Raw genomic sequence first — 24,698 nt, forward strand, 5'->3', positions numbered from 1 at the left:
AATGGTAGTGTCTGTCTAATAGACTTCACTCATTGCAGCATCAACCTCTGCCACTCAGTAGTTCAGTTGATTCATTATTCCAAGGGAAAAATTAGGATTGTTTAATATAAAAAATATTACTTATTTAACAAGTGTACTGCAAGTAACCAAATGTCAGCCTCAAACTGTTCCTTTTCTAGCTAAATCAACCTTGCATTGACCAATCAGGCCTCATACCTAACATCTTCACCTCATCCTCACACACTTAGCACTTCTGCAAGTCTCACACCCACATCTCACAGCTTGCACACACTGCCAGCTATTCAACCGTGACAGCCACACCAGCCAAGCAGATTGCACGACACTCACGGCCACACCTCCCTATCTCTTGCAGGACTAGGTGGTGCACAACCGGAGGGAGTAGGAGCTAACTGGAGTGGGACATGTCCTAACTTCCATGGAGCAGACGGTGCTGGCCATTATTCGAACGACCATTGCGGAGGCCGTGGCCAGCGGCGGGGCTGAAACCATCGAAGATGACAGTATCCTCATACCTAATCCTCCTTCTCACGTCCCACTTCTCCCTCATCCTACATTCTCTTCTGATTTACAAGCTGCAGATGGTATAAGCATGCACCTCTTACTTTCTCCCCTCCCCACACCACAACCTTATCCTTGAACCTTTTTCCTTTCAGATACCCAAGAGGTGCCACCTGGCCAAGCAGTGGAGGAACATCCAAGAAGAGAGTGATGATGAAGTCACTTGATTTCACACTCGCAGCCACCAGCTCAGATACTGACACTGCACGTAATTTAGAGGATAGCATAGAGGCGGGATCTTCACTTGGTAAGACACCGGGAATGAGTGGTCTGCAGCCAGGGCAGGGGGCAAGGATAGCGCAGGTGCCAGCTCGCCAGAGGGTGAGGTCACAGACGGGTTCCACTGCAGGGGACTCAGATGAGGACTTTGATGGGGCAGCCTACAGAAGAATGCTGATGGGTATGCACAACAAAGTGCTTAGTGCATTGGGAGGCCTGCCAGAAAGCCTGCAGTCAATGTCAAGGAACATGGAGGAGTCCACCAGCAACTTGGCACAGGGCTTTGCGCAGAGCCTGGAGCCCATCCTTTCCAGCATGGAAGTGGTGGCCAACTCGCTCGCACACTTGACCCAACCAGGATGCAGCATCTGGTGGCCGATGCCTCAGCTGCCATTGCAGCACAAACAGCAGCCACCCAATGCCTGAGTGCTGCAGTGGAAGCTCCGACTGCTGTCAGCATGGCTGTGGAATACAGTGTTCAAAGGGGCTTGCAGGGTGTCACAGCAGTCCAGCAATCTGGTCTCCAACAGATTACTAGGATTGCTGAGGTGCCATCCCGGGGGAGTGGCAGTGGCTCCATGGAGCATGAACCTGCTGACCTCTCAGGATGACAGCATTCGTCTTCCCACCACTGCCACTCCGCCAGTGCCCTTGCTGCTGCCTGTCAGCCAGCCAGCCAAGACTGCTGCTGCTCATGCGAGATGGTGCAGTCCATAGCCGGGTCTTCTAGGCCTGGAGCTGCTCGAGGTCGTCCTCGAAGGCCATCTGTCTCCTCCACTGAAAGTCAGCAGCCTTCCATTAGCCATGCTGCAGCCACTGGGGTAGCACTGCGTAGGAGCACTAGGACAGGCAAAATCACATGGAAGACCGGCACTAAGGGAATGCACAAGGGTGATTAGTTGACTTTTGTATGCAATATGGCATGTTTTCATTTATAAATTTGGTTTGGAATGTTTATTTTGTGGTGGTTTTTATTTTTGAATTGTGGCCAAGCTGTGATGGTTAGTGACAGAGGGAAGGTGAGGTGTGGGACTGTTGGTGAATTGGGAATTCAGGTTGTGGTTACCGATATCGCATTTGGATGAGTTCTTCATGGACAACCCAGGCAGAAAGTGGCTGTCTAGATTGCAGTCCTCCATTCCTCTTCCTCCTTCTGCTCCTCCTCCTCTTGTTCCTGCTCCTCGGATGTCCACCGTACAGCTGGTGGCAAGGGCTGTGCCCTCATGATGGTCAGGTTGTGCAGCATGCAGCAGACCACCACAAATCTTGATACCCGCTCTGCCGAGTACTGCAGGGCTCCTCCAAGCAGTGGAAGCATTGTTTCAGCATGCCAATGGTCTGCTCTATCACCTTTCATGTGACTTTCATTGTATGCATGCTGCGCATGTCTGCGTGGGTTGCACACGAGTCATGAGCCATGTCATCAGCGGATAGCCCTCATCACCCTTTGGTTTGCTGTGGTGGCTGAAATGCAGCTGGCACAGCGGATTGCCACAGAATGAAGGCATCACGACTGCTGCCAGAATACCGAGCATTGACGTACATGATGTACTGCCTATGATTACACACCAGCTGGATGTTGTGGGAGTGGAATCCCTTTCAGTTCTGGTATAGGGCAGAGTTGACATGCAGTGCCCACAAAGCATGGTGGCATCCTGCACTATGGGAAAGCTTGCAATCCTAGCGAAGCCGTGTGCTCGTTCTGCCTGCTGGTCACTGGCAAGAGAGAATGAAATGTAGTCAGCTCTCTGAATAGAGAGCCTCAGTGACCTCCCTTACTCAACAGTGGATGGCAAACTGCGAGATGTTGCCAATATCTCCAGCTCCAGCCTGGAAGGAGCCAGATGCATAAAAGTTCATCACCACGGTCACCTTCACAGCCACTGGCATTGCGGTCCTTGCCCTGCTCTGAGGTTGCAGTTGTGGCTGATGCGGGTGGCAGATTTCAGTATGGACGTCCTTACTGAAGTGCAGACGTCTCACACATTGTTCCTCGCTGAGGTTTAAGAAGGACACCCTGGGTGGATATGGCTTCCTGTTGAGAGCCCTTCTCCCCCTCCTCTTCCCTCTTCCAGCAACTTATCCTGCTTTGCGTGCCCTCTGTTGATTCTCCAAGTCCTACTGTATTCCAAGGGGAACGCCTACTACTGTACCCATATCTGGCAGCAAGTGGTTTGTGCAGAAGGCTTGAAGTCATCAAAAAGTCCTTCAGCACCTGCCACACTACTCCCTGTAGACTTTAGCAACTTTGAAACAACTATAGAAAGCACTGAACACTTGTAGAATGGTACCAACAGCCAGAAGAAATCAGTCAGCAACTAACCTGTAAGTAGTTGATGATCTCTTTAAATAGTATTGGTTGGGGGTCCAGTGTGTTCAGCTGTGGGAACTTAAGAGAGGGTGTTTGCTGGAGCGTTACGCTCCAAAATGGCACCGCTGGCGTCAAATCTGTGTGGCACGCTGATTGACATGATCTGCCTGCTCTGCATACTTCCGGCGGATGTTAGCTTTGCGCGCGTTAATGCCCTCACCAATATGGCGTCCAGCGCGATTCTCCCCATACGTGTGCGCGCGCATTGAATGCCATTTTGGTACCGTAGTGCCCAGACAACGTGCACTACCGATCCCAATTTCGCGCCGTGACACTCTTGTAATGGATTTTGCCATAAATGGAGCCTGACATGTCAGTGTATTTTGAATTAGAATTTTACAACCCACTCAGCAATTGTAATATATAATAGATGTTTGTCATTTACGTAATGGGCCAGAATTTGCAGTTGGTATGACAGTGTACGTCCGCGCTGAAATCTGTCACCTGCCTCAGCCACAACTGCAACCTCAGAGTACGCCATCATATTGCCTTTGAAATGGTTAAATCCCGAACTTACGATCTGTCAAATTCCAACTTGACAGATCATCCGCACCGACGGGGAAATCCTAATTGCTGGCGCAGAGTTGGGCCATTTTACAGCCGGTGTAAACAGGCACAGAGCCTGTTTGCACAGCATAAGGGGATATCTCCTGACAAATCCAAGTAATTTTAAAAGCTATATGAGGCCGGAAATGGAAGCATTTTAGGATTTTGTCAATGAAAAGTATTCATCGTCCATGAAAAGTTCGGAGGAAGTGGTTACTAGAGTGAGGGTTTTTTTTTTGCAGGAGCAAAGCTTTAAAAAATCCATACAGAAAGTGGAGGAAAGCAAAAAAAAAACAAACCCTCATTACTAGAGCCTTCTGGGATTTAATGTGCAGAAACATCCAGGTTATAAATAATGAGAGACCTTCTGTTTGCTGATTGGAGCACCGGCCCACATGATCCCAGGTACGCTTCTGCACATGGTACGCTCCTGGGATCCGATGGCCACTACGCTGTCCTCTACTACGCAGCGTCTGCTAGCAAGTTCTCGAAGAAGGGTCCCCATCAGGTAAGTGCACATTCCGTTCGGATGCCAGCGGCGTAATCCGTAGTTACAGACAGCGCCGACCACAAAATCCAGCCATGGTCTTTTTCAATGTTGCTGAATGTCAGTTACACTCAGCCTTAAAAGTTTAAACTTTGACAAGAACTTGGTCCCATAAATCAATTTGTTGCTTTCTTCATATGTATTACTTAATATAATTGCAATACTGTTCTGTGGTAATTCTGGAGTAATGCAAGAAAAGATGTAGGCCTAGAAATTAGGTATAGCCCCGCCAGGTCTTTAGCGCCCGAAATTTAGCGCTCGGCCGGATTCCCGTAGTGCCCGCCTGAAATTCAGTTGCGCCGCCCCAACACGGAGGCGGGCGCTATTGGAGGGTTTGGCCGCCTCGTTTGGGGCGAAGAATGTCAGTTTCAGGTGTCCAGCTGCCGCTGCGGCACCCGATGCGGTGCGGCAGGCTGGGGTACTGCAGGCCTCCTCCTTCTCTTAAGGAGGAGCTGCCTGCAGCTGTGAGATCGCCGCTGGATTCCCCCGGCAAATGAGCCCGGCACCACGGAGAAGTGCCGGGCTCGCGGGAGTGACACACCAATGCCGCGGGGGGGTGGTGCAGGAGTCCGGGGAGGGAGGTGCGGCCAGGCGGCCGCCGGGAAAGCGGCCGGCCGCCCCTCCACCTTTATGCGCCGGCCTCTCGGAGCTGCAAGGCACCGTTTTGCAAATGCTGTTTGCGGCCGCCACGGGAGAGGCGGCTGCAACTGAATTTGGCGGTCGGACCGGAATTGCATTGGAACCGGGGCGCTGCGCACACCGATGACGTCATCGGTGCCGGCGCAGCGCTAACGTCGATGTTACGGACCAACTGAATTTCGGGCGCGAAAAAACTTCCGGCGCAAACCACTCTATAGCCCATAAGTGGGCGCAAACGCAACTGAATTTCTAGGCCGTACACTTTTATTTGTTTCATTGTTTTAATATGAGACAAAGCTGAGAGCTCAATAAGTAATGTGTCAAAACCCTCATTTGTACATTTGACTTATTAGGGAAATTTTCTGGTCCTGATGTAGGAGCAGCAGAGTTGAAGCACATTGAGTTTTGTGTTGGGTTTCTTTTGCGAGATCAGTCTTGTTAAGGATGTATAGCGAGCTCCTGGTCTGAATTGGGCTTATTGGGTGGGAGGGGGGCGCGGGGAGTGCACTGTCCCCATACGTGTGTGCGCGCACGCATTGAATGCCATTTTGGTACCCAAGCACCACCCGTAGTGCCCAGACAACGGGCACTACCGATCCCAATTTCACGCCGTGACACTCTTGTAATGGATTTTGCCATAAATGGAGCCTGACATGTCAGTGTATTTTGAATTGGAATTTAACAACCCACTCAGCAATTGTAATATATAATAGATGTTTGTCATTTACGTAATGGGCCAGAATTTGCAGTTGGTATGGCAGTGTACGTCCGCACTGAAATCTGCCACCTGCCTCAGCCACAACTGCAACCTCAGAGTACGCCATCATACTGCCTTTGAAATGGTTAAATCCCGAACTTACGATCTGTCAAATTCCAACTTGTCCTCTGTGGTAGTTTGGAATGAGCCTGAAGTACAGAAGTTCAGGATTGCGGTAACGTTGACTGCCATTGGTTTCTTTCTAGAAAAGAAAGTGAAGATGATGTTGCCTTTGCAAACATAGCATTTGTCAATTCCCTGATGCACACATGCACTGCAGACTGCCGATACCAGCAGATAGCTCTAGGGTGACTTGGAAGGATTCAATAATATGTTAGCTTCATGATGTAGTACCCTTCACTTCTATAGGAAGGGCCATACTAATGGCATGTGCAGGTAATTCTGGAGCAGATGACACAACTCTGTCTTGTTTGTAGGATCTTGCAAAATCACGACTTATCTTGTTTTGCCTTTTGCTTGATCACCGAATGCAAATTTCTAACATTTGCACCAGCAGTAGGCAGAATGTATATGTGGGGTATGCAGAAAACAATTATAGTGCCAAATAAATTACCTGAGTAAATATACCAGTGATTCGCAATGGATAATAACAGTACTGATAGTGATTTCACAGCTGTGTTTTTTTTTTGTGTGTACCTTTGATACAAGATTTAGGCTAAAGCTCAAAAGGCCTTAACCAGATTTTTTCTTCTACAGTTTTGGGGCATACCTCAGTTTTGCTACAGCAGAGTGCATAAAAAGAAATCACGGTTTGGAGCCTGTGCATCTTTTTGTATCTGGTGCTTCAGCACCACATGTAAGTAAAATAGATTAAAACTGTTTACAATTATTTTTTATCAAAACATTTATGCTAGAAAATGTCCTATGAAGTACACTGTCTATTTCTTAATTTTTAAATGGCGAGCTTCCAACCTTATTTCTCAGTCTGGCTGAGCTGAACAGAAATATGGACTCCATTGAGTGCCACCAGGAGCTCTACACATTGAGTAATGGACACCGAGAAAGCACTAACACCTGATGTGTCATGGAGTGGTCGGAGACAGGTCTGTGCCAGCAGTTTGCACATGATGAGTTCCTGACCTATGCTGTACCATGACGAGGAGGCAATGAGTGAAGGTTAAGCACTTCCATGAAAGGCAGTTTGAAGGGCAAGTCCCCCCAAGATGATCACAATAAAAATCACTGTAAAATAATGAGAAATAGGAAACACTCAGTGGAATCCGCACATACTTGATCACTTACAGGGATTGATAATATGATTTTCTATATCCGTTTGGCACTGGCTCGCTGTATTATGGAATACAGAAGCCTAATGCATTGTGCACATCATAATGTAACCCTGACATATCTGTGGCACTTATAGCCTGCACAGTTCTTATCTAGTAGGCTCATTAAGGTCCCAGTTTTGGGAGACGTCCCCAAGAAGGGCATTGCTTGACATGCCTCTTCAATTCAGTTGGGTCGTTGATTTCTATGCAGTTGTTTGTCATTCACTGCGTCTGTGCTATCTTGAGAAAGGAAGTTAATGAAACTTATTGAAGATAACTACTTAATCTGCACAGTATGTGCTATCTGTTCCTGCTTTCCAAGGAATGGTTTCTGTGTGCTCCCTTGAGAGGAGCAATGGGTATTCCAAAGGGCATGTCTCTTTAATTGCAGTTACTAGAGGAGGAGGAGGAGAGTCACAGGAGGCATGCATTTGCACCGTAGGAGATAAAGGAAGATCTGTTCTTTGGTTGTGCCTGTATGAATGGCAACACTTCATATCTGGACATGTCCGACAGAACATATAGAAACATAGAAGATAGGAGCAGGAGTAGGCCATTCGGCCCCTCGAGCCTGCTCCACCATTCGATGAGATCATGGCTGATCATCCAAACTCAGTACCCCGTACCTGCCTTCTCCCCATATCCCTTGATACCTTTAGCTCTAATAAATATATCTAACTCTTTCTTGAATATATTTAAAGTCTTGGCCTCAACTGCCTTCTGTGGTAGAGAATTCCACAGGTTCACCACTCTCTGGGTGAAGAAATTCTTCCTCATCTCTGTCCTAAATGGCTTACCCCTTATCCTTAGACTATGACCCCTGGTTCTGGACTCTCCGACCATCGGGAAAATTCTACCTGCATCTAGTTTGTCCAGACCTGTCAGAATTTTATAAGTTTCGATGAGATCCCCTCTCATTCTTCTAAACTCCAGCGAGTATAAGCCCAATCGACCCAATCTCTCCTCATACGTCATTCCTGCCATCCCAGGGATCAGCCTTGTGAATCTTCACTGAACTCCTTCCATGGCAAGAACATCCTTCCTCAGATAAGGCGACCAAAACTGCACACAGTACTCAAGGTGTGGTCACACCAAGGCCCTTTACAACTGCAGCAGGACATCCTTGCTCCTAGTAAAGGATCCCCTTGGAATGAGTGACCATAACATGGTTTTATTCCATATTCAATTAGAGGGTGAGAAGGTTGGATCTCAAACAAGCGTGCTAAGCTTGAATAAAGGAGACTATGAAGGTATGAGAGCGGAATTGAGTAGAGTGGATTGGGAAAATAGATTAAAGGGTAAGACGATACATGATCAGTGGTGTACATTTAAGGAGTTATTTTACAACTTCCAAAAAAAATATATTCCACTGAGAAGAAAAGGGTGTAAAAGAAAAGACAGCCATCCGTGGCTAAGTAAAGAAATTAAGGATAGTATTCGACTAAAAACAAGGGCATATAAGGTAGCCAAATCTAGTGGGAGGATAGAGGATTGGGAAAACTTTAAAAGACAGCAAAAAATAACAAAAAGATTGATTAAGAAAGGGAAGATAGATTATCAAAGTAAATTAGCAAAAAATATAAAAACAGATAGTAAGAGTTTTTATAGTTATATAAAAAGAAAAAGGGTGGCTAAAGTAAATGTTGGTCCCTTAGAGGATGAGACCGGGAAATTAATGGTGGGAAATATGGAGAAGGCAAAAACACTGAATGAATATTTTACATCAGTCTTTACAGTAGAAGACACTAAGAATATCCCAACACTGGACAAACAGGGGGCTAAAGGGGGGGAGGAGCTAAACACGATCAAAATCACTAAGGAAGTGGTACTCGGTAAAATAATGGGACTCAAGGCAGATAAATCACCTGGACCTGATGGCTTACATCCTAGGGTCTTGAGGGAAGTGACGGTAGGGATTGTGGATGCATTGGTAATTTTCCAAAACTCCCTGGACTCGGCAAAGGTCCCGGCAGACTGGAAAACTGCTAATGTAACACCCTTATTTAAAAAGGGCAGTAGACAGAAGGCTGGAAACTATAGACCGGTTAGCCTAACATCTGTGGTAGGTAAAATTTTGGAGTCCATTATTAAGGAGACAGTAACAGGACATTTGGATAATCATCATTTAATAGGACAAAGTCAGCATGGTTTTATGAAGGGGAAGTCATGTTTGACAAATTTGCTGGAGTTCTTTGAGGAAGTAACATATAGGGTGGATGAAGGGGAACCAGTGGACGTAGTGTATTTAGACTTCCAAAAGGCATTTGGCAAGGTGCCACACAAAAGATTATTGCTTAAGATAAAAAATCACGGGATTGGGGGTAATATTCTGGCATGGATAGAGGATTGGCTATTTAACAGAAGGCAGAGAGTTGGGATAAATGGTTCATTCTCAGACTGGCAATCAGTAACTAGTGGTGTTCCGCAGGGGTCAATGCTGGGTCCCCAACTCTTTACAATCTATAACGATTTGGAGGCGGGGACCGAGTGTAACATATCAAAGTTTGCAGATGATACAAAGATGGGAGGGAAAGTAGTGAGTGAAGAGGACATAAAAAAACCTGCAAGGGGACATGGACAGGCTAAGTAAGTGGGCAGAGATTTGGCAGATGGAATACAATACTGGAAAGTGTGAGGTTATGCACTTTGGCAGGAAAAATTGTAGAGCAAGTTATTATCTTAATGGCAAGAAACTGGAAAGTACTGAAGTACAAAGGGATCTGGGGGTCCTGGTGCACAAACCTCAAAAGGTTAGTATGCAGGTGCAGCAAGTGATTAAGAAGGCCAATGGAATGTTGGCTTTCATTGCTAGGGGGATAGAATATAAAAATAGGGAGGTATTGCTTCAGTTGTACAAGGTATCGGTGAGACCGCACCTGGAATACTGCGTACAGTTTTGGTGTCTATACTTAAGAAAGGACATACTTGCTCTCGAGTCAGTACAAAGAAGGTTCACTCGGTTAATCCCGGGGATGAGGGGATGGACATATGAGGAGAGGTTGAGTAGATTGGGACTCTACTCATTGGAGTTCAGAAGAATGAGAGGCGATCTTATTGAAACATATAAGATTGTGAAGGGGTTGGATCGGGTGGATGCGGGGAGGATGTTCCCGATGATGGGTGAAACTAGAACTAGAGGGCATAGTCTTAGAATAAGGGGCTGCTCTTTCAAAACTGAGATGAGGAGGAACTACTTCACTCAGAGGGTGGTAGGTCCATGGAATATGCTGCCCCAAAAAGCTGTAGAAGCTACATCATTACATAAATTTAAAACAGAAATAGACAGTTTCCTAGAAGTAAAGGGAATTAAGGGTTACGGGGAGCGGGCAGGAATTTGGACATGAGTCTAGGTTCGGATCGGTCATGGCCCTGTGGGTAGCGGAGCGGGCCCAGGGGCCGTGTAGCCTGATCCTGCTCCTATTTCGTGTGTCTAATTCTGTTAGATTCAGGAGATGGTTCTGTGATAGTGGATTGGCAGTTAGGATCAGATCAGCCCTGATCTTATTGAATGGCGGAGCAGGCTCGAGGGGCCGATTGGCCTACTCCTGCTCCTATTTCTTATGTTATGTACTCAAACCCTTTCGCTATGAAGGCCAATATACCATTTGCCTTCTTCACTGCCTGCTGCACCTGCATGCTTACCTTCAGCGACTGGTGCACAAGGATACCCAGGTCTCGTTGCACTTCCCCTTCTCCCAATCTATTGCCATTCAGATAATAGTCTGCCTTTCTGTTTTTGACACCTAAGTGGATAACCTCGCATTTATCCATGTTCTATTGCATCTGCCACGCTTCTGCCCAATCACCCAACCTGTCCAAATCATCCTGGAGTTTCTCGGTATCCTCCTCGCAGCACACACGCCCACCCAGCTTTGTGTCGTCTGCAAACTATCTAGTTCCCTTATCTAGATCATTAATGTATATTGTGAATAGCTGGGGTCCAAGGACCGATCCCTGCGGTACCCCACTAGTCACTGCCTGCCACTCGGAAAAAGACCCGTTAATTCCAACTCTCTGCTTTCTGTCCGCCAACCAGTTCTCTATCCAAGTCAATACCTTGTCCCCAATCCCATGTGCCTTAACTTTACGCGCTAATCTCTTATGCGGGACCTTATTGAAAGCCTTTTGAAAGTCCAAATACACCACATCTACTGGTTCTCCCTTAACTATTTTCCCAGTTACATCCTCAAAAAATTCCAGTAGATTAGTCAAGCACGATTTACCTTTTGTAAATCCATGTTGACTTTGTCCGATACTGTCACTGTTTTCCAAGTGCTCAGCTATTACATCCTTTATAATGGACTCTAGCATTTTCCCCACTACCGATGTCTGGCTTACCAGTCTGTAATTCCCCGCTTTCTCTCTACCACCCTTTTTGAATAGTGGGGTAACATTAGCTACCCTCCAATCCATGGGTACAGTTCCAGATTCTAGTGAATTTTGGAAGATGATCAGCAATGCATCTACTATTTCTAGGGCCACCTCCTTAAGTACCCTAGGATGTAGATTATCAGGCCCTGGGGATTTATCGGCCTTCAATCCCGTCCAATCCCATCAATTTCCCTAACACCATTTCCCTACAAATACTGATTTCTTTCAGTTCCTCCCTCTCATCAGACCCTTTGTTCTCCAACATCTCTGGGAGGTTATTTGTGTCCTCCTTTTGCGAAGCCAGAACCAAAATATGCATTTAATTGGTCTGCCATTTCTTTGTTCCCCATTATAACTTCCCCTGCTTCTGACTGCAAGGGACCTACACTTGATTTCACTAATCTTTTTCTCTTCACATATCTATAAAAGCTCTTAGTCAGCTTTTATGTTCCCTGCAAGCTTACTTTCATATTCTATTTTCCCCTTAATTAATCCCTTTGTCCTCCTTTGTTGAATCCTAAACTGCTCCCAATCCTCAGGGTTACCGCTTTTTCTGGCCAATTTATATGCCCTCTCCTTGGATCTTATGCTATCCCTAATTTCCCTTGTTAGCCACGGTTGAGTCACCCTTTTTGTTTTATTCTTATCCCAAACTGGGATGAACAACTTCTGTAGTTCATCCATGCGGTCTTTGAATGTTTGCCATTGCCTATCCACCGTCAACCCTTTGAGTGACATTCCCCAATCAATACAGAGACTACGTTTTCTCAAAGACATCACTGAACTTCTCGGAGTCCTGAAGCCATGCTTGCAAATCATTTCAGTAAAAGAGACAGCTGTGCCAACCACAGTCAAGGTTAACAAGACCTAAAGAGTGATATAATGAGGCGCACATTGCTACCAGCATATTGGTTAAACATACCATTACCATCCTGAAGCAAAGGTTCAGGTGCCTGGACTGATGAAGTGAGTGCTGCAGTACAGCCTGACAAAGATATCCAAAAATGTTGTAACCTGCTGGAGTTTACATAATTTCTTACTATGGAGCAGGCTGTGGAAGTCATACACCAGAAGATGACCCTGGCCAAGAGGCAAAAATGCATATCAACTAGTCAATCAGCCAGAGTGATAAGGCAGTCTTTCACAGACGCTTTCACTTAATTACATGACCAGTGTAAGATCTTAATGATCTCTGAGTTCTTGGACAAGACACCAATAGGCAGCAGCCAGTATGTTTGTGCAATAGATCAAGATTTATTAAGCATACAGTGTAATATACTTAATATTAAGCGATAGTTTTAATGAATAGCTCGCAGCCCTTGGTCTCTGGAACCTCTCGGACACAGTTGATATTGTCTTAAGTCTGTTCCTTTGTTCTTGCAGTACGTCTGTGTAAAGTTGTTCGAGTATCGAGGTTTTAACCCTTTTCTTATCGACAGTTTGTTTGGCCAGTGTCCATATATACGGCTGAAAATTCAGTAGCCTTAGCGCCTCATTTGAGGCGCTAGAGGGCCTTGCGCCGGAGTTATGGCCAGTAGTGAAATTCCCTGGGGCCCTAAATCGGCGTTGCTCCGGTAGCGCTGCGCCAGCACCGATGACGTCATCGGTGTGCGCAGCGTCCCGGTTGCCGTGGTAACCCGCCCGAACTCCGAAATTGAGTTGCGGCCGCCTCGCCCGTGGCAGCCGCAACCAGCGTTTTGTCAGAGGTGCTTTACTGCAGTTAGCGCCGGCGCATTAAAGGCCCCGCGGCGGCCGGCCGCTTTCCCGCCGGCCGCCTGTCCGCAGCTCCCTCCCCGGACTTCTCTTCCCTCCCCCCCCCCCCCCCCCCCCCCGGAACAGATGCAAGCCCGGCACTTGTCCGAGGTGCCAGGCTCATGTTTAAGCAGATTTGCGCGGGCCGCGGCCGGGTGCAGGCAGCTCCTCCTTAACAGAAGGAGGAGGCCTGCACTTCCCCAGCCTGCCGCACCGCATCGGGTGCCGCAGCGCTGGAATTGCGGCGCGAAACGGCAGTTAGCGCCCTTTTCCAGGCGCTAAGACCCTTCAGTAGCGCCGGCAGCCGTTTGGGCGCGACGCCACTGAATTTTTGGCGCGCGCAGGGGACTTAGCGCCGTCACTAACTTCCGGCGCTAAAGCCCTGGCTAAGCCAAAACCCAATTTCTAGGCCATAGTCTTTAACAAAATCACCTTTTATAATTGGTTCTAATGGTCGAAATACCATTGTCACTCAGACTAAGGTAGCATCCTGCCTTTCTAGTATTTTTCCACCAACTTTACCATGTTCAGTGTTATCTTGTTTATAGTTTTTCACCCCATTGGAATTTACTTTATCTCTTTCATTTCTAGCTTTCCTGGTACAAGGCCTTTATACCAAGGGCCCATATCAGCGCTGTTTCACTAGTCTTGAGGTATCCAAACTATCTCACTTTAATCTACCAGATAAATACCTTATCTCCATGATCTCTCTCTCATTTTATGTCCTTATACTAATTATTTTTAAAATATCATTGCAATTAGTTTTGGTAAGCGAATTCTAATTTCTACTTAGCATCATAATGTTATTTTACCAATTTAACCTTCACTCGCAGTCTGTGGCTGTTTGTTATCAAAACTTAGTCCAAACTGCTTTTGACTGTCCTTCGCAGCTGCATTTTGAACAAGTCTTAGCTTTCTAGTTACCCAGGAGTAATTATGGGTAATATTATTTGGTCAATGGCTACACTTGAAGTTATACATATATGATTCTCATCTACTAAATATCTTTAAATATCAGCCTTTTGTACAAGTCCCCACCTCGAGGATGAAATGTTTTAAACATTGATTCCTCGACTACTTCAATCTATTCTCTGACAAGCGTTGCTGCAAATTGGAGTCCTCTAATTGAGGGGAACGGAGCGCTCTCAAATGAGGTTTTATCCCCCTTTTCATTATAGGCCTGGGTGCTAACTATGACACCCACAGGGGCCGACCGCCGATCCACATGGATGGAGGACACCCCGGGGTTTCCCCAACCATCATGTCGGCCGTGCCGATATGTCTTGCCTTCTAGTGCGTCCCAGTCTATCCTTTCTCCTCCGCCCGCTGCTCCTATAGCTGCACCATACGATCTGGCAGTAATGGCCCTGATCTGACACCTTACTTAAATTCAATTCACTGTTCCAGTGTTCCAATTCTGCCCCGCCTGGGGTCTCCTCTGTTTCTTCTATCTTTCCTGATGTTACCCCGCCGGGGGTCTCCTCTACATTGCTTTGGATCTTCTCTTTCGGTGTGCTCAATTAATTTGTTAGTGCTGGTTAGTCATGGGCATGAGTACACAATTGGCTTATGTATCAAAGTCTTACAGGAAACTTTCTGGTATCCGGCACTGACGGGACTGAGCTGGTGCCAGTCGATCAACACTGCCGGAGAAACCAGCGCTAATGTTAAAACATACGGAGCTTCTGAGCTCCGTATCTAGCAACAAACCCTGTTGCTTAGCAACAGCTTCAAAACAGTCGGCGCAGCTTGCAAGCGTCTCTGTAGCTAAGCAACAGCTTCAGCTAGACAGTTGCAGAGCCAGGAATGGAGGAAAAAAAGCAACGAAAAGTAAAAAAAAGTTATCTGAACCGACTCCTGAATTTTGCCGGTGGATAGAGCATTCCGGAGATTTAACCTCCGTTTAAACGAAAGTTTCCTGTACTACGTAGTGTATACATATATCAAATACACTAGTTGGAGAACTACAAGAGCATGTGACATAATACAAATCTAAGGGTGTGCTGATATATTAAGCCCAATATCCCACCAGTGTGAGTTGTCCTCTATGCTGTCAATTTCAATATCTATTCTCGAGTTGTCTTGCTCCAAAACATAAAAATGCTCTAGGGAGGAGTTCAGTTGCATCATAAGCTCACTGAAACCCTCAGACAACAGGGGAATGTAGTATCCAAATTGTGCCACAATTGTGCAGCTCATACTTAAGTATCTCATTTATTGTCAGTTTCACTTGAGCATAGGTTTTGTTATTGAGTAAAACGTGTTGATTGATGGAACAGGTCCTGTTAGACCCGTAAAGCATGGTAGTTGCAATAGTAGTGACACAGGAAGCACCACCAAAACCACCTCATACTGGATTTGTACTGATTTTTCCCACACTCCGTTATCTACAAAACACAATTATTACAGTCACAGTTAAATTCAGTCTTGCAATCATTTCAAGCGACATTGCAGTTTAACATCGAATCAACAAATCATGGACTTAAAAGTTTCTCCAGATCTTTCTTTTACTCGTATCCATCTTGTGGATAATTCTTACTAAATATGATTTCTCCTTAGCCCTCAATTGTCCCAATCCAAATTCCATGTAACTCTCCACTTCAACTTCAATTTCAATCCCTCTAACAGGTACCAGTGTGTTTAACTCTATTCTGTTTGTTCCATTAATTAGATAGTTTCTCGATGGAGTATGTGTCAATGCTTTAAAAGTTGTCTCGCTCTCCTGAACCACATTAACCATTTCATGTCTTGCTGTTGTCAAGTGACTGAGCATGTCTGAGACCCGTTCTTCAGTGCAGATTCAACATACGTTCCCAGATGGTAATTGCTTCATATGTAACAAATCACATTTGCACACTCATACCGGTATCTCCATATTATGCCACATGTGCCATCTGATACAAGCCTTTCTCGGGCTTTCAAGTGATCTTATCAAAAGATTGTCTGGAGATCCTTGTTCATCTTCCACCGCATGGTCCCGGTGTCTTTGATAGTGACCGGACTATCGAATTCAGTTTTCTTAAAAAGTTAATTATAGGCAGGGACACAAATGTCTCCAAGAGAAAGCTATCAATTTACTATTCTTAACTACACTTTCCTGACTTTCACTAGAAAGTTTGGAACATTCCCAATTGGTGGTGTAATTCTTCTGATTCTATTTCACACCCTCAATCACTTTCTCTCTTCATTTTACACATCCAATTAGTTACCATTCATATCTCATTCATGAGCCCTAGAGGAACTTTACTGTCTAGTACAATATTTAAGATTGAAAACATAGATCAAACATTCTCACTTGGTCGAAGGTTATTAACACTTTTTTTATTTATCATTATTTTAGAGGATCTTTTATTTTCCCAAAAGTAACCAAATATATAGTGCCTAAGTCCATTATGTTATTACAAAATTATCCCAAAATCCAAACAGCAGCATTGTTGAACTGACCGGTTTTGTCAATGTTCAATTTCATTTCCATCAATTTATCTTCCATTTCCAATTTCAGAAATGAGTGATTCCCAGGCTAGGTGGCTTATACAGTGTTTTAACATTAGAGCCAGAAGTGCTGCAATTAGTTTACAAGGTAACTTTCATATAACAAAAGAAAGAAGATAATCCATTGTGACTCTGCTTAGGGTTAATTTATCAAATCATAATTTTCCTTCTGGGAAATATTAAATTAAAATTAAGAAACTTAAATTGAATAATATCCAATATCTTTAAATTTCATACTAAAGTTGTTGCTTGGTGAACTTAAACAGCTGTCAGTAGAAAGGGTTAACTCCTTTGCAGGTTTTTAAGAAGGTGGAGCGAAACATTGTCAGACGCACGCAATTGCGTCACTTCACATAAATTTAAAAAAAACTTTCCCGATCGAAAAAGACAGTTGTGTTTTCACACTTTAACTAAACACAAACAGAACAGAAAACAAAACAAAATAGCACATGCTTGCAGAAAACAATAAATTGCGTCATATTTCTTATTGTCCTTTCTTCAGATGCCTTTCCAAAATACTGTAAAAACGTTGAATATAACTGGAGAAAAATTAGTTTTTCACATCAAATCAAACTGCTTTGGAAGATTTCACCATAGCAACCGCGACTCCAAGGTTAAATCTTAGACTGAAACTTAATCTTTTGCTAAACAAACTTTTTGTTGTTCTTCTCAGTTTTTACACACCAGCTTAACTCAAATTGTAGTTCAAAGTTTTTTTTTCTAATTCTTGGGGCACAATCTTATTCGCACATTCTTAAAACTTCCAAAATCCAAGACAAAACAAAAGTTTTAAATGCTTTTAACACAGAAGTGGGTGGAGCTAAAACACACAACAGAATCTTTCTTTTAAAGACAAAAGAAATACTGTAACTTCTTAAACATTCATAGTCAGGAAAACTTTCTCACAAACTGAAATTCCAGCATTTTTTAAAGTTCCTTTCACTCAGCAAATCTTGTGTTTTATTTGTCTCGGCACAGATGTTAATAACTTCCATGTCAGTAAAACTTTAAATTTCTCTTTTTTTCTCTTTTTACATCGGCGTCTTAGCAGTTTTTCCTGGCTTTCCAAATCTCTGTTTTTTCCCTTCCTTGCTGAGTTTTCAGATTGGTTAGCCTGCAAATTAGATCTTTTTCCTTCTCTATCTCTCCCTCTGCTGCACTTTATGTTTAACCGCCTGGCTATGTTTTTCTCTTAATCCGTTGTATATTTTCTGAGACAGACTTTCCGGAATAAAGTTTATCACTTTTTCAAAGGGGACTCGGTCTCCTTTGATTAAATGTTCCGTCAATAATACCTGCACTTCCTCCGCACAGGTACCTCTGTCTAACTTACTCTTATATGCATTAATTAACACAACTTTTACTAGCCATTTGGTGATTTTCTTAACAGACCTCGAACATCAATAACTATCGGCGCGCAGTTCACGGGCACTCCCCACGGGATTTATCCCTCCTCGAGCAGCAGCTGATCAGGAAGCTACTTTCGAGGTCTGATCAATTACACAATACTAGCCGCTTTATCTTGTAACATCTTAATGATCTCTGAGTTCTTGGACAAGACACCAATAGGCAGCAGCCAGTATGTTTGTGCAATAGATCAAGATTTATTAAGCATACAGCGTAATATACTTAATATTAGGCGATAGTTTTAATGAATAGCTCGTAGCCCTTGGTCTCTGGAACCTCTCAGACACAGTTGATATTGTCTTAAGTCTGTTCCTTTGTTCTTGCAGTACGTCTGTGTAAAGTTGTTCTTTGAGGTTTTAGCCCTTTTCTTATCAACAGTTTGTTTGGCCAGTGTCCATATATGATCTTTAGAACCAATTATAAAAGGTGATATTGTTAATGGTCAAAATACCATTGTCACTCAGACTAAGGTAGCATCCTGCCTTTCCAGTATTTTTCCACCAACTTTACCATGTTCAGTGTTATCTTGTTTTATAATTTTTCACCCCATTGGAATTTACTTTATCTCTTTTATTTCTAGCCTCCCTGGTACAAGGTCTTTATACCAAGGGCCCATATCAGCGCTGTTTCACTAGTCTTGAGGCATCCAAACTATCTCACTTTAATCTACCAGATAAATACCTTATCTCCATGATCTCTTTCATTTTATGTCCTTATACTAATTATTTTTAAAATATCATTGCAATTAGTTTTGGTAAGCGAATTCTAATTTCTACTTGGCATCATAATATGTTTTTTTTACCAATTTAACCTTCACTCGCAGTCTGTGGCTGTTTGTTATCAAAACTTAGTCCAAACTGCTTTTGACTGTCCTTCGCAGCTGCACTTTGAACAAGTCTTAGCTTTCTAGTTACCCAGGAGTAATTATGGGTAATATTATTTGGTCAATGGCTACACTTGAAGTTATACATATATGATTCTCATCTACTAAATATCTTTAAATATCAGCCTTTCGTACACCAGCCAATGCACAACAGTCACTTCCACATCTGCTCAATACCTCAGCAAATAAAGTCTTGCCCCTGTTTCCCTGAGTGTGACATCAAAACCTCTCATTAATGCCGGATTTCTCACTAACTACCTTAATCTGCCTCATAACAAAAAACTCTTGGCCCCCAGTGATCCCAAATTTTATTCACACTAACTGCAGGTGGGGCAGATATGTTTTCCCTGATGCTTTCACTTTATGGCAGTGTTTGTTGTGTCTTCTACTTCCCAACCGTATACTCCTAAGTGTTTCCCCGGTCAGAGGAGGAAGTGAGGTGGATGGCTGTTGCATTTCAGTGGCTACCTCTAGAGATGGAAGTGCTCTAACACCTTCTTGTGCTGTCTCTCTAGAGGATCTGCAGTGACAGGGGCTGCAGGTTAGTAATTCAGTGACTGCTTGAGCCTGTCTGCTTTGTGAGACATCTGTACTTATTTAAGTGGAGTGAGAGACAACCCCATCATCTGTGTAGGCTCTAGCTACTGTGTAGGAACATGCTCCCTCAGCATGTTCAGAGATCTACGTGGTAGCAGGCTACTGAGCGGCATTGAGAGTTCAAGCCATGTTATGGCTGCTTCAATCTGATTCTCCAACATGGTGAATTCAGACAAGACAGACTGCTGTAGATCGAAGCTCAGGGTTTCCCGATCCCTAGCTAATAAATTTGTGATGAAAGCTATGCCCAAGTCTAGACCTCATTCAAAGAGGGTTCCACAGTGCAGGGCCTTTGGTGGGCACGCTCTCCATGGTGATCTACAAATCGGTCAGATGGTCATGCGGTTTGCCCCCAAACTGAATAAGCTGTTTTGCATGCTTTCCAATGACTGCACGAACTGCAATGGGTGTAAGCCTTGGCTCAGTGGGTAGCACTCTTTCCTTTGAGTCAGAAGGTTGTGGATTCAAGTCCCACTTCAGAGACTTGAGCACAGAATCCAGGCTGACACTTCAGTGCATTACTGAGGGAGTGCTGTACTGTTGGACATGCCATCTTTCAGATGAGACGTTAAACTGAGGTTCCGCCTGACTCTCTTGTGGACGTAAAAGATCGCATGCCACCACTTGAAGTGTTCTCCTGGTGCCCTGGCCAATATTTACTGTATCCCTCAACCAACATCAGTAAAACAGATTATCTGGTCATTATCTCATTGCTGTGTGTGGGACCTCACTGTGTGCAAATTAGCTGCCACGTTATGTGCATTATAACCCTTACTACACTTCAAAAGGTATTAATTGGCTGTAAAGCACTTCGGGACATCCTGAGGTCATGAAAGGTGCTATATAAATAAAAATTCTTTCTTTCTTTGAGCTGCCAAACTGTGTTTGTAGACAGGCTTTGCATTCTAAGGCTCAGCAGCTGCTAGAGCTCTTGAACTGATCCTCTAGTCAGCAGGTTGCAGCTCCTTCAATTCCAGCTGGCTTGTGCTCTGTGCTTCTGCCCCCTCCTGCAACTCGTTAACTGACCTCAGTGATGTGGATGTATCTGTGTGAGGTGCTCATTTGTGTCCATTAAGAGCACTCTGAACCATCTCCCCTTGGGCACTTAGAGGAATAGAAGAAAAGCATATTTTAGAATGGTAGCAGTAAAACGCCCCTTAAACAGAGCTTTAAATGGAGACATTGGATTGTGTTAGGCCGTTGTGCTGCAGTGTATGTTTATGTCTGAGGGAATGAGTGACTAAATAAGGAGAGAAAGCGAGAACCGATGATGCTGCTTTTGAGAGACCTCTGACTTTCCGCTCCCCCACACTTGCCTCCTGTCCACAATCTCCACAGCCCTCTCCTCCATAAGGAGTCAAAGGTCACAGCTGAGGTGAACCCTCGCTTACTCCATTTGCTATCACTGGTTATGTGCAGGCAGTTCCTGCAAGGAGTTAGTACAGGGACAGATGTTGAAGTAAGCAATATACAAGATGATGCATGTGGCTCACGTGCTCAGACTAGCAGCCACCTTACATGAGTGCATACAGGTATCTTGCGTGGGCAGCATGCTTTGTGTTTGTTGCTTGCCACATTTTATGGGCCAAGGTACAAACTCATTGTGACGGCAGCAATGCAGAGCATCCTGTAAAACGTGGGTATGCCTGTACATTTGTAAATAGATAAACCGTTGCTAAAGAGCGTATATTGTCCTTCTGTGCTGCTGTACCACATCTACATTAAAGTGCTAATAATGTACCTTGTAAGACAACACTGTTAAATTATGCAAAGTGTGAACACACTTAACCTGGCAACCTTGCATAGCCCAGCAAAGTTCTTCCTCACCACACCTGCTCCCAGGTTCACAGCTGAGACAGCATTAACTTTCACTGTCGCATTGTTCAGGCTGCTCGGACAATAGTCTTGACTAGAAAGTGGCCTTCAGCTCAAAGTATCCGCCCTTCTCTGTAGCATCTGCAGCAAAGTGTTTTGGAATTGTGATCCTCAGCTTTTTCTCTTTGCTTTTGCCATGTTTTAATCTTGCAGCTAATTTCCCTTCCTAAAGGGACCAGCAGACCTTTTTAGAAGTTGCTAGTGGCATAGAAGCTGTGTGTGGCACTTGTATGCTCCCAGCATGTTATGCGCCAAGGGCCCTAAATATTTATTTAAATAAGTTCACAGTGCGTACAGTCAACTCAGAGGAGCACAGGCACACACAGTAACCAAAGGGCAGTGACCGTACTGCCTTATCAGTCCCATAGAACTGTCCAGTTTATATGTGAGATGTTAGTACTGCAGTTATATGTATTTAGCAGCTTTGCTGCATTTATTCATTATGCATTGTACAGGGACCAAGTGAAGCAGTGGATTATCTCACATCCTTTCATCCATCATCTTTGGAACCCAGCCTGACTGGATGAAAGTCTCCTTGCTGGCAGTTGCAAGAGTCCTAAATTAAGTAGGTTTGTGCAGTCTCAGCCATGTGAGGACACAACAAAACAAAACTGACCATAATTTAGCACTAAATTGGTATTCACTCAAGGATGGCCGGTGTGAGAAATGAAAAAAGTTCTTTGGATGTAATTTAAGCTTGGAATTAAGGCCCATTATTGGGGCAGAGTAAAGAGAGCTGCATGTAATTTGTGTTGCAACTGATAGAGTGTCAGCTGTAAGCACTTCCATCACTGATATCCCACACCTTTTATAGCCATAACAAATATGCACAGTATACAAATGAATTTGCACTGTCTTTGCCTGGCTTCACTTTATATAAAGGTTAACTGTTGAAATTACACTGGATAATTATTTCACCTTTTTCTATAATTTAGTCTGCAACTCGTTACCCCATCCAGATGAGGTCAGAACTCCCAGATGATGACTTCTTGAAATGGATGACATCTATCGGTGGCACCCCACCTGAAATACTTACAAATAAAGACGTTCTGCAACTGTTTGTCCCAGTTTTAAAAGCAGATCTTAGACTTGTGGAATTAATTAGGTAAATCTGCATAATAAACAGTAAGATTTCGATTATAAAATAGGTACAGCGTGCCAGGTTTATTTTCTACCTTTTTCTCTCTCGATTTGTTTTTCACACTGAAATTGAAATGTATATGATCCTTTTTGGTGTGATCATGTGGCTGCACCATTGTAACAATGTGTAATTCATAGTGAACACGAAAGAATCCAGTTAGATTAAACCCATCCTGCCTTCAACAGTAACCGTTTAGTAGGTAAAATGCAGACATTCGTCACAGCAGTATTTTTTTCAGGCAGTATACAAAGGTAAACACACCAACTTTTAAAAAAATATTTGTGCAGTAACAAACTTGCAGAGTAAAATCCGCGGAGTAATCCCGGCACTTACGCTGACCCCCCAACAAACTTTCGAGGGTCAGCGGGAAGTTACCTAATTACCATTCCAGTGTTGGATGCCTGAGTCACTGGGGCACAACTAGGCACCTGCTAGGCTGAGGAAGCTAAAAAATCTGGACAAAGACATCAATGCCAGGCCCAGTCCCTCCCCAGAAACATAGGAGCTGTCCTCGCAGCCTCCTTTGTAAGAAGGCTGCCTAAAAATTACTGTGTTTTTAAAAAAAAAGTGGGCCTTCCTCTTTGGAGTCCAGACATCATCTCCGGGCCCACATCTGACATTTGAAAATCTGATACTCCTGGTTTCACTAGGCTTGCTGGCCACTGAAGCTGTACCAGGCCTCCGAGCAGCCAGGGATGCAGAAACTCCCAATGTAGGGAACGTGGCATTGTTAACATATTTTAAAACCCAGTACTGCTCTTATGAGTGGACTCATAAAATAGCTTTTATATATAGCATGCAAATTTTCTTGTAACATAACAAGGAACCTAGGAATATGCAGGACATGTAAAGGCCATTTTGGTCCATCTCACAGACCCCAGAATATACAGTTCACAAGTATATCCCTCCGTTGATTTTCTTACCAAATGCCAGTTCAACTCCTCTTAAAATTACAGATGTCAGCTTTAATCACCTTTGTGAGAAGGAGCATATGAGGAGACAACTTATCCCATGAATAATAGGGTAATAATAATGGGGGATTTCAACTTCCCCAATATTAACTGGGATAGTCAAAGTGTGAAAGGCTCAGAGGGTGTAGAATTCTTAAAGTGCATCCAGGAGAGCTTTTTGAGCCAGCATGTAGAAAGTCCTACAAGAGAGGGAGCAGTACTGGACCTAATTCTAGGGAATGTGGCCGGCCAAGTGGAAAAAGTGCTAGTAGGTGAGCACTTTGGTGACAGTGACCATAATATGGTGAGATTTAAGGTGGTCATGGAAAAGGACAGGGATGGGCCGGAAATAAAGGTTCTAAATTGGGGGAAGGCCGATTTTAATAGGATAAGGCAGGATCTGGCCAAAATGGACTGGGATCAGCTACTTGTAGGAAAATCCGCATCGGAGCAATGGGAGGCTTTCAGAAGGGAGATTGAGATCATACAATGGCAACATGTTCCCATAAAGGTCAAGGGTGGTTCCAAAACCACCGGGAACCTTGGATGTCAGGGGATATACGAGAATGGATTAGGAAAAAAAGGAGGGCTTTTGGCAGATACAAAAGGCTAAAGACGGAGGAAGCCCTAGAGGAGTACAAAAAGTGCAGGGGGATACTTAAAAAAGAAATTAGGAGATCAAGGAGGGGCCATGAAATAACACTGGCGAGCAAAATAAAGGAAAATCCTAAGATGTTTTATAAGTATATTAACGGTAAGAGGATAACTAGGGAAAAAATAGGGCCCATTAGGGACAAAAGTGGCAATCTGTGTGTGGAGCCGGAAGATGTAGGAGGGGTTCTAAATGAATTTTTTGCATCTGTTTTCACTATGGAGGAGGACGATGTAGACATAGAAATAGGGCGGGGGGACTGTGATATGCTCGAACATATTAACATCGAGAGGGAGGAGGTATTGGCGGTTTTAGCAGGCCTAAAAATGGATAAATCCCCAGGCCTGGATGAAATGTATCCCAGGCTGCTGTGTGAGGCAAAGGAAGAGATTGCGGGGGCTCTAACACATATATTCAGGACCTCTCTGGCCACAGGGGATATGCCAGAGGACTGGAGAACCGCTAATGTAGTACCATTATTCAAGAAGGGAAGTAGGGAAAAACCGGGGAACTACAGGCCAGTGAGCCTAACATCAGTGGTAGGAAAATTATTGGAAAAAATTCTGAGGGACAAAATTAGTCTCCACTTGGAGAGACAAGGATTAATCAGGGATAGTCAACATGGCTTTGT

At 44.3% G+C, this 24,698-nt stretch overlaps 1 protein-coding gene across 1 annotated transcript in view; it reads left to right on the forward strand.

Moving 5' to 3' along the window:
- Positions 1-24,698, forward strand: part of olah (oleoyl-ACP hydrolase) — a 77,386-nt gene that overhangs the window by 40,505 nt on the left and 12,183 nt on the right. The window contains exons 4-5 of the mRNA XM_085987911.1: positions 6,376-6,475; positions 22,260-22,429. Coding sequence (XP_085844037.1) covers positions 6,376-6,475; positions 22,260-22,429 — 270 coding nt within the window. The remainder of the gene's footprint in view (positions 1-6,375; positions 6,476-22,259; positions 22,430-24,698) is intronic.

This window comes from Somniosus microcephalus, chromosome 5 (assembly GCF_052327205.1).
Source record: "Somniosus microcephalus isolate GS21.2 chromosome 5, FLI_Smic_1.0, whole genome shotgun sequence".
Lineage (NCBI taxonomy): Eukaryota > Metazoa > Chordata > Chondrichthyes > Squaliformes > Somniosidae > Somniosus > Somniosus microcephalus.